The sequence below is a fragment of the Alexandromys fortis genome, unplaced genomic scaffold (assembly GCF_014885135.2).
Source record: "Alexandromys fortis isolate MF-2015 unplaced genomic scaffold, M_Fortis_MF-2015_v1.1 scaffold_137, whole genome shotgun sequence".
NCBI lineage: Eukaryota > Metazoa > Chordata > Mammalia > Rodentia > Cricetidae > Alexandromys > Alexandromys fortis.
Genome location: NW_026068009.1, coordinates 167,495 through 178,386, shown reverse-complemented (window position 1 = coordinate 178,386; position 10,892 = coordinate 167,495). Strand labels below are relative to the sequence as shown.

The following is a 10,892-nucleotide window of genomic DNA, read 5'->3' as shown; positions in this document are numbered from 1 at the left end:
GAGAGAGAGAGAGAGAGAGAGAGAGAGAGAGAGAGAGAGAGAGCGTTCCAAGCAACAGTAGCAACCCACCTTATAAAGAAGGTCCAGACATCAGTGGTCATTGGCGACCATCTTTTCACAGAGGAGGGGATTTGCTGCCATCTTGCTTTAGAATACTATCTTTTTTGGCCTCCTCCAGGCAATATGCTTAATGAAGATTGAGAATTCTCTGCCCTTGATTAAATGTACTTGTTTGTTCTAAGTGATTTTTAGCTTGCTGAGCAGCAAGCATCAGGGGAACAAGTCATATGTTTCTGCAGGTCTGCCAGACTCTTTACTTCTTGGTCACCAGTGGCTGGAAGATGCCTTGGTGTGACAACATGGAATATTTTGGAACACACCATTTGGTCATAGGGAAACACTAGATTATTGGGTCTGGTCACTTCTGATGGTTTGTGTATTAACAATACTATTTGACCTTGATCATAAAGGCACACACCTGTAATCCCAGTGCTTGGAAGGCAGAGGCAGGAGGATTACCATGATTTGACACTAGCATAATCCACATAGAGTTCTGGGTTAGTTTGACCTATTTTAGCAAGATCTTGTCAGCCACAAACATACTTTGAAGAGCAAAAATTACTTGAGAAAGCAGCAGCTGAGGTACTGGTTGGAGGCCAGAATTGTCAAGTACCCCCTGATTATTATGTGAAAGGCTCAGCTTCCTATGAATCTAGATTCTCTGCTTGGGGTCATAAACTGAGAATCTCTGACCAGTGACTCGCCTAGTTTTACCCCAGCCTCACCTGGAGCCTTGTACCCGGAGCAAGAAAACACTGTAGGTCAGAATAGTGTGGATCTTTGTGGTTTTGAGTGACCTGATTCAGAAATCTGGCCAGGTAGTAGTGGGCATATCTTTGGTCCCAGCCCTTAGGAGGCAGAGGCAGGCGGATCTGTGAGTTTGAGGCTAGCCTGGTCTATAGAGTGAATTCCAGGTCAGCCAGGGCTACACACACAGAAACCCTGTCTTGGAAAAAAAAAAAAAAACCAAACTAACCAACTAACCAATTAACAATACAAGCAAATTCCTCCAAACCAAACCAAATCAAAACTCAGAAATTTGTCTGACTGCACCAATCAAATTTCAACATAAAGGCAAACTGTGAAGAACCCACAGTGTAAAAACCGGTGCTTTGTAGTCATGGCCTTTTTTTCTCAGCCAGGCCAGAGTCCATAAGGGTTGATTCTTCAAACCTCACACCTCAGAGGTCCCCCCCCCCCCCGCCAAGAATTAGAATGGCAAGTAATTCCCCATTTCCACCCTAGATTACGTGAAGACGTTGAGTCTGCTCTATAGAGTAGCTTCAGCTGATTGTGAAGAACTTTTGGGGGTTCTGGATTCCCCAATTGTTTTTATATTTTTTTGTTCCCTTAGTGGATTTTGTCATTTTATCGCTTTACTCAAACCAAGGCGGTCTTCTGTCCCCTCCGAACTGTAAGCCTCTGACTGGACATGCAGCTTGCTCTGTTTAGTGTATGAGGAAGTGAACCCCACTCTATGAAAGTCATTGATTACTGATGAAGTTCAATTGAGATGCAGGAAGATACAGGTTTTGGTGAATTCTCTCTTGCAGGGTGTAGACTTCCATAATGGAGGCCCCGCCATCCTCTTTTCTCAGGCGTGATGATGTCACCCTTACCCATACCAGGAAGTGTTTCTGGAGGGTCAAGGAAGACATTTCTAAGACCCTGGACTGATTATGGTGGTTGGTGTGGCCCCAGGCCATGTTTCTAGAATTCTCTGCGGGTGTTCTAAGAATTGCAAGGCTCTAAAATGAAGCCCACGGCCTGCCCAATCAGAAGTTTTGGAAGTTTGGATAAAATAGGGGTGGGTTTGTAATTTTGTCAGTTCTCTGGGGAATGAGAAGCTCCATCTTGAAGAGTTTCGGATACTGGGTTCATCACCGCACCGCACCTGTCTGTCAGGTAGCAGCTCCTCAGAGGTCTTGAGCGTCTAGGATTCACACACAGACCTCACTCCTCTGCCCTGGACATTGCAACACAACACAGGATAAAGCTGCCACGCTAGTCGCGTGGCCTGCTTAAGAGCTAACTGGGCAGCTCACTAGATCCCTCGTTTGACTTGTAACAGCAGGTGCAGAGGTGGCAGCTTCAAGAAAGGTCATGCTCTGTAATCAACTTTTGCCAGATCGTCCCCTTCCTTAGGCTTAAATTTCCATCATTTGGTCCTAGGGACTATAGCTCAGGCAGGGGCCGTGGGCGGGGCACTAGCTATCTCTAAGAAGTTTCTTGGGGGTCCCTCTCGCATCCATGTGAGTCTTCGTTTTGCACTGCCGTTACTTTCCTGACTCTGCTCGAGAAGGGAAGCAGCGCTTGGCTCAGGGGTAACCCAAGAGCTAAGGTTGGTAGGGACCAATCGAAGAAGGCTTTTACTAAAGAATGCTCATGACGGACAGGGTTGGAAGGTTTCAAGTAAGCATCGCCAACTGGCCCATTCTCACCCCAAACAAGGAAAACAAAAAAGTGTTCTAGGCTAAAAAAATATATATATATTTAGAAGGTCTCTTCGCGCAGGCGGATGGAGTTTTCCAGCTGCCTGCCTGGCCCCGGGAGAACTTGGCCGCGCAGCAGCCGATTACACCCAGCTCTGTTGGGATGGCTCCGAGCCGTCTGCCCTGACGTCAGCGAGGCTCTGGGCCCCGCTGTGGCGAGATAGGAGAGCGCGGCCGGGCGCAGGCGCGGCACTAATCACTCCCAGATGTCCTTAATAGCAGAGATAAAGACGGACAGAGAGGCCGGGAATAAATTTGTAATCAGGGCTCTACCATCTGATCATCAAAGCGGCCGAAATGCCGGGAGAAATTTGGAGGGAATGTGTGTGCAGGGGATTGGATGCTCACGCTCCTGGATGAAGAACCGGCCTGGATAGGGTGGAACGTTGAGAACCCGGGAAGAAGTTTAGAACTGCGCAGGAGTCCGAGATTCTGTTGCGTTAACTTCTAGAAGGCCTGCCGGCCAAAGCAGCTCAGCCGTCTTAGGCTAATTAGAACTGGGGCAGACAGTTACTGTGCACTGTAGCACACCGGCTGGGTGGTGAGGCGGTGCTTTTAGAACTGTCCGGCCCCCGGAAACGTGGGATTGGTTTCCTCTTTTGGAGCGGGCCCCCTTCTTCCTCTTTTAAACAGTTAAAAATACCTAATGCCCCCCCCCCCCATAATCTCCACAACAGCAATTCATGCATCGTCGCGAACCTTTTAGGCTGTGGGGGTCTCCGATTTCTGAACCCCAGTCTGAGGGCGGTTCCTGAGATTTTTCTTTCTGTCCTAGAGATCCAAAAGCTGGGGGACTGGACTGGAGAGAATTCTCGCGTGTTCGGAAGACTCGTTAGCGCCCTCTCCTCGTGCGAAGATCTGGGACGGAGGATTTGACTTTGAGAGGCACCGGTTCTCCCAAGTTAAGACAGCGTGACTGGATGGGTAGCGGCCAGGGCCCAGATTCAGAGTCTATGGGGCTTATGCCACCACAAACTTCCTTCTAAAACCAACTCCGTTTTGCATCCACTGGCCAACCTTTTCTTCCAACTCCGAGTACGTAGACATAGTTCACGCACAGGGAGAAACAAGGCACATGTCAAGCGGTAATCGAAGAGAAACCCACTATCTGTGCAAACGACTTTAGAAATAGCACAGGTTTAAAGACACAGGGATAATGGAGCCGATCCCTGCGGTTTGGAGACCCTCTGTTCAGATGCAAGTCCAGACTTTTGTGGCATCTTTTACAGTTTGCTGTCCTTTTGGACACACTTCAGGCCCTCATACCTGGCCCAGGTTCTCCCCCTCAAAGTCTCTCAAGAGGAATCCCAAAGCCCCCGCCTCCTGTAGTTTGTAGTTTTGCATTTGAAATCGTTCTCAATTTCCACACTTCTGCAAAATCTGAAATCCTTAACTGCCCCCTGCCTCTCTCCACCTACTTTGACATTGCTGGACGCTAGTTCTGAGATTCTAGCTTTGGGGCAGCAGCCAGCAGGGCCACAGGTGAGGGGCGGGGACTGGGCCACCGGTCCACGTGGGATTCAGGCAGACCCATTTTCGGAGGGTCCCCAAGAGTGTCTTCATTCACGACACTGCTGCATCCATTTTCATGGGTGAAATCAAAAGCCTTTTACAACCCAGAAAGGCGGCCTAAGATCTGAGGCCCACAACGAAAATACTGCAACCAACGGGCCTAACCAGAGCTCCCTGACTCCCTACTTCCTTAGTGTGGCCCTGGGGCGGAGGAGGCAGGGAAAGTCCCTCCACGCCCAGTGACCTAGCTCTCATTTGTTACCCGAGCTCTGGAAGCTGCTGTTAATGCTCCTCTCGAAAGTCCTGAAAGACTGAGCTGAGAAGAATACTGAGGTCCACTCTGAGACTGAAAGAGAGAGAGAGAGAGAGAGAGAGAGAGAGAGAGAGAGAGAGAGAGAGAGAGAGAGAGAGAGAGAGAGAGAGAGAGAGAGAGAGAGAGAGAGAGAGAGAGAGAGAGAGAGAGAGAGAGAGAGATCCCTAGCTTGCTGGCAGACGCTCCAGGGTGCTTGCAGACGCTCCAGGGTTATCAGGCTTTCGTAGTGCACGGAGGTCTGGGGCCAAACCCTGACAGCCAGATCGACCATCAATTCACCTTCCGCACCCCAGCTTCCCATTTAGCTTTTAACGTCAAATCCTACATTTTTGTCGGCTCCGGTCTGTCTAGAACGCTTGTGAATTCGCTGCAGGAGTGATTGCTCTTAACAAAATGGCAGCAAGCACATTATCAGAGCAATTAAAACAGAGGCCTTTTAGCCCGTCCCACAAGCAGGAGCTTGGGGTCTTTGCCCTCTACTGCTTTTAAACAAAGGAGAAAAAGAGACGTTTTGTAGACCGAGAAAAGCATGGGAAGTACAGCAGAAATCCTGCTCACTTCATCGCTTCATCAGGGTCTGACAAGGCAAGGCAGGTTTATTGGGCGGCTAGGGATGCTGGGAACAATTGAGATTCGGGACTGAGGGAAGGAATAATCTGTGTTCTGGAGGTTGAAGTGTCCTCCTAGTTTAGGACTGTGGCTCGCTAGAGGGGTTGCTCAACTGAGGTGCTGGAGCACCCAGGGCTTTCTGCTGGCTGAAGTATTAAGGCAGCTGGATTTCTAGCCTGCTGGGATTTCCTGGCAGGTTGAAATAGTAGCGTGGGATTCGGTGTCAGGGCCTAGTACTGGCAGGCTGGAGTGAGAGAAGGCCCTGCAGCTCAGTGGCCTTGGATAGTCAAAGGGGGTGGGTACCTAGGGTGGCCATCTAAAGAGAGGATTAGTGAAACAGTAACACCAGGACAGCACACCAGGCTCTTTTACTTCCCTGTGCTGGTTTTTAGTAAAACAGAAAGCCTGAATAAACCCAGAGTGCATTAAGGCCCAAAGAGAAGCCCCAAGCAGGCCCAAGCCCAGGCTCATGGTGAAGATAAGAAATGCCTTTAAACCACCACCAGTCCCTTCACAGGCAACTCTCTTAGCGCCCCTTCTTCTACCTCTAGAACCTGTAATCTTCCTTCTGAGCTGTTAAAAGTAAAGATGCAATAGACCTTTGCAGGCAAAAGGAAAGAGCCGCTTGGGCAAACAGTCAAGAGCTACAGAAAACCTGGGCTATCCCCCCCCCCCTTATAAACAAAGGCAAGTGTCTGTAAACACAGCCCCTCGCCCACCAGGTCGGCCCAGTGCCGGCTGACCTAAGGGGAGAAAGTTCAGATCGCTTTGGCCTAGTTGTTCTAACCCTTCGCCCCTTGTGTTGTCAGCCATCCGCAGAAGTCCGAAACACCACTCAACCCGCCCCCCACCCTCACCCACGACGGTCTGGTCAGGCTAACTGCAGACCACCCCCGGTCAGAGAGCCGTGGGAACGCTCAAAGGTCCGTGCGCAAAGGCAAGGTGTGAACATTACCGCAGGGATGGCTAAAGACGGAGACCCTTTGGCAAGGCTCTACAGCACCGAATTTATATACATGAGTTTCATGAAACAAACCGGTTTAATACTTTTCATCTTCCTTCCTCCCCAAAATCCTTCCCCTCCTCCCCAGTTCTCCACCCCCATAAAGCCCCTTCTTAATAGTTCTCTAGTTTCTTTGATTTCTAGAGCTAAGAGCTCTATCTAACCAAGCCCTCGCTGGGAAAAGCAGGCCGCAGGGACTTTCTTCTGGGGTACAGGACCCGGACACAGCAAAGACCGGGACTGGGTGAAGTTCCCGACCGCTTTTAGACAAGGGGAGGTCGCCACTTGCTCTGGCTGCAGCACCGAAGACTTCAGACACCGAGCAGTTAATATTGAGTTCCCTGTAGCTCCTTGTAAATCTAACCCAACCTCTCGCCCCCCTTTAAATCTGTGGTCTTGTTCGCGATTTCTTACTTGACGTAAAATTCCTTGTTACCTAATCATAGACTCTTTTTCAAAAGACTCCCCTCCCCCATCGCCACCACGCAGATGAGAATCTTCCGATCTGGACGGCAAGCAAAACCCCCTCCTCTCCTTTTTTCTCTGTCTTAAAAAAAAAAAAAAAAACCTTGGATGAAAGCCCTATATTTTGAACTAAACGCCCCAGACTATTTCCTGTGCCTGTAATAAGGCCGGGGATACTCCTCACACCTCCTCCACAGAAAAAACACGCTCCCCAAACACAAAACGAAGCGCCAGGCACGGGGCTTCCGATTGATGCCTATAAAACAAGGGCACCCTTCCACCTTCCGCACCAAGCACAGACCCTTCTCCCAGCCAGGCACTCCTAAAGACCGCCCAAAGTCTCCCGAGAGGCTCGGGAAGAAGAAAAGAGATACCACTGGATGGAAGCCCAGGCCTTTGGTCAGGCTTTTCACCGGGACACTTCACTTTAATATGCGCTCCTTCATGTAGGAAGCCTCAGGTCACATTGATTGATTAGAACCACTGACTCTTTCAAATAAAGTTGGAGGCAATTACGATAATTTAGTTTACTTCTGAATATTTTAAATACTATGAAAACAAGGATAACAGCTTTGTTTTCAAAATTCTTTTGAGGTATCACCCATATAAAGATTAGGTTTTTTTTTTTTTGTAAAAAAAAACACACAGTGGTTTATTGAATACTCACAACGTTTACACCTTCAATATTAATTAAATTCCACTTAGTTTTAGAGGACAGAAGTGCACAAAACAAGGAGCTGGTGGAAACATCTTCGAATGGGGAACGAGGACATTTGCAATGACAGCACTCGGTGGCCGACCCGCAACACACATGGTGGCGGCCCTGCTTTCTGCTTAGAAATAAAACTTTCTAACCCCCAGGAATATTTATATCCAAAGGCCGAGGATTAAAGATACACTTCACATATGCACTAGTGTCCACTTCTTTATCTGGAAGGAGTTGGGTGCGTGGGGGAGGGGACAACGCTGGTGTCTACACAGCCAAGAGGGAACATTCACACACAGAAGGACGGGGTCCCTTACCACACGGGAGTGTCCTCTTCATATTAAAATATGGAATGCTTTTCTTCAAATATCCACTCTTTTTTTGGAGAGGGAGTTGGGGAGCGGATGCCTCAAAGGGGGGGGGCAAAAATGGGGGAAGGAAATTGCACATAAATAAACCGGATTATCCAACTGCTAGAAGTCCTCAGAAGGGAGTCCGAGGGCTTGCGGAGAGTCCTGGGTCTGCATCTGGCACCTCGGCCCGGAGCTCCCCAGCTCTCTTTCTTCTCACTGCTTGAGTTCGAGGGCCCAGACGTGCTGCGGCCAGCCTGTCCGGCCTTTGGTTTTCTTATCGTTGCTGCTCACTGTGCTTTTCAAGATTTCGTTCTAAACAGAAAGAGGGGAGAGAAATGGAAAGAGACGTTCAGGGAGGATACCTGGTGCCCGTTACCTTAGCCCTTCCCAGGCTGGAGGACACAGCTTAAGTACAAGAGCTTAAGAAGGGGCGACTCCGGGTACCGGCTCCAGCAGAAGTTAGGCAGGTTTCCTGTGTTTTAGCTACATCCAAGGCCTCCCCTCGCAATGCTCAAGGGCCCAGTGGAAAGTTTATAAACAACGGCCCGATTTCTAGTCGTTTACAGGAAAGTCCGGGGTCTTATCTTCCCTTTGCCTGCTAGTGAAGGAGAGGAGGCAGGGGCCGGTGCTAAATCTGCCTTGCATTTTCAATAGCGATCCTACTTTCAAAGCGACCCCACATTCTGGCCTGGGCCTCTCCCGCCAGGCAGCAACGTTTCTGTGCCCTCTGCAGTTCGTCTTCAAGGCCCTTGAAAGCTCTGGTTATTTGGAAGGTCATTCCATTACGCAGCAATCAGAGGGCTTGGAGCCACAAAGGAGAAAACCTCCACAAATGGAATTGTTTCCCAGGTTCCTCCTAACTGACCGTAGACCTATCCCCAGCACCATTTCCAGGCAGTTGGTAAGGACCTGAGAACACTTTAGATGTCTAGCATAAATTCGTGTTAGTGTTAATAACAATGACCACAATGCCTCCTTTTTTTAACTCTTAAAATGCGCATCCAAATAAAGTAAGAAATACTCGTGACGCCCAGCGCTTGGGAAATTACGGTTTAACATTACAATCAAAGAGAAAGCATTTGTTTTTTTTTTTTACGTTAAAGGTACCTAATGTTTACCGGTCACCTCTCCCGTGCCATAGCAGTGTGAATAAACATAACGTTTTCTTAGTGTTGGAGCCAGAGGCAGCCTTCGTTTTAGAGTGGGGAATGTGATCAATAGTGAAATAACTGGAACCCAGAGATCATTGACAACTTATTACAGAAATATTTAAAAGAAAGCTTGAACTGGAACCAAAAGATAGCTCTAATGGCCTCAGAATGAGGGGACCCGGCCAGTGCGATTGGGAGATGGGTCAGTCCCTACAGTTTAGGAGGCCGGTTCTAAATGGCCAGAGGATTTGAGAACCTCAAGGTAAGACCAGGAACTCCGAGCGAGCGTCTAAAACTTTCTCGTCCGGCCGCTGACATCCCCCAGTCTTCCCACCTTTTGCAGAAATCCATCCCCACCACAACCTGGTGAAAACAAACTGGCGCACAGCGCATCCAAAGAATGAGGTGTGCAATTTCTTAACTTTACTAGGAAGACCCGAACAGCGGTCCCATGAACCCCGAGCCCCTCACCGCCCCGTGCCCCAGTACAGACCAGCTCTTTCTTCCTCTTTTCCTCTTTCACGTCGGTCTTCTTGATCTCCGCCTTGAAGGCCTCCGCCTCGCCGTTCTGGTCGTCCTTGGCCAGCAGATCCATGAGGTAGGCGATGTAGCTGGTGGCCAGGCGCAGTGTCTTGATTTTGGAGAGTTTGGTGTCGGCAGGCACGTTGGGGATGCACTCCCGCAGCTCGGCGAAGGCGCTGTTGATGCTCTGAGTCCTGCGCCGCTCCTTGCGGTTGGCGGTGCCTCGGCGCTTCACCGGGCGCGGCCCCCCCAGGCCCGGAGGCCCCGCACCAGGCGGCACTCCCCCATAATGGGAGTGGTCCAGGCCGGCGGCGCCGCTGGCATACTCAGGGCTGTAGGACAGGGCCATGCTGTAGTCGGGGGGCGACATCTCCGGGTGGCCAATAAGCCAGCCATGGAAGTAGGGGTTCTCCTCGTGGCTGCAGCGGCTGGCGGCGGCGGCGGCAGCGGCGGCGGCGGCGGCGGCGAACGGATAACCCTCATGGTGCACCACGGGGTGGTGGGGAAAGCCCCCCACCAGACTCATCTCGCCTTCCGTGGCCCTCCACGCGCCCCAGCGTGCGCGCAGACCCGCCGCGCCCTCCGCCCGGGCCCCGGCCTCGACGATCGGCGGCCTCCCCCACCCCCCACCCCCCAGCCCCCGGGCTCCCGGGCCGGCCCGGCAGCCGCAGAGGGGGCCGCTGCAGCCCGGGGCCCGCGCCTGGCCCGCCGGGCCCGCCTCAGCTGCGCCGCGGCCGCCGGCTCCCCATGGGGCGCGGCGAGCTGGTCCCGGCACGGTGCGCCCCTGCCCGCCGCCGCTGCCTGCCCGGCTCTACAGCCCGCGCGCCGGCTCCCGCTTTCCCGGCTGCAGCGTCTAGACAGAGCGCTCCGGTGCTCATGCAAAAGTGCCGGCCGGCTCCCGCGAGGCTGTCCCGCAGTTGCCGGGGCACGGGACTCCTGACTCCGAAGCTGACCTGGAATCCGGGGAGAGTCCGAGCCGGGACTGGAGGAGCCGGCCCGGCTGTGCCGGGAGGCTGCGGGGTCGCCGCTCAGCGTGGAGTTACCTCGGTGCGACCCTCCTCTTCCCGCCCCTTCCCCTCCCCCACCAGCCCGTTCTGGGTTCTTGGGCGCTTATTGTTTTAATAAATTTTTTGGTTGTTTTGGTCCTTGAGTGTGATTTGTTTTTAAAAGCTGCGAGTAACGTGTCTGTCCTCGCTCCTCTCAGGCTCTCTCGGAGGCTTTGCAGAGAGGTCTCAGCGCATCCATTTTCTAAGATCCTCTCCTCTCGCGACAGGAATTTGGGGCCCCCGAAGGCGCCTTGGAGCTGAGAAGCGGCGACTGGGCTCTCGGAGGGGTGTGCACAGTGGCTGTAGGAGCTCCCGGGTGGCGGCGGCGGTTCTTCTGGGCTGGACTCGATGAAGGGAGGAAGCCGATTTTCCCAGCAAGATCTCCATGTACAGCTACATCTTTAGGGCCGCTCGGGTTAATATATGTCGTCAGAGGCTCCTCACGCCAATCCCGGGGCGGCGGGGGCGGCGCCTCGCACACTCCGCAATAAAACTTTTTGATGTTCACGTTGCTAATTGCTGAGGTCCTCTTCTAGGATTGGCTGTCCACTCTTAACTTTAAGATAATTAAAACGGGGGGGGCAGGGTTAAAAAAAACTTTTTATCAGCCATAGGTTAATTCAAGTGTTTAACAGATGCTTCACTATTAACCCCCCCCCC

General features: G+C 51.7%; 1 protein-coding gene across 1 annotated transcript; it reads right to left on the bottom strand.

The window, feature by feature from the left end:
- Window positions 1-7,105: 7,105 nt before the first annotated feature.
- On the bottom strand, window positions 7,106-9,819 carry Hand2 (heart and neural crest derivatives expressed 2). The gene is made up of 2 exons (XM_050161833.1): window positions 9,158-9,819; window positions 7,106-7,825 (listed from the first exon to the last, which is right to left on the bottom strand). Exons 1-2 carry the CDS (start codon window positions 9,710-9,712, stop codon window positions 7,727-7,729), a joined length of 654 nt encoding a protein of 217 aa, XP_050017790.1. The 5' UTR covers window positions 9,713-9,819; the 3' UTR covers window positions 7,106-7,726.
- Window positions 9,820-10,892: the final 1,073 nt, after the last annotated feature.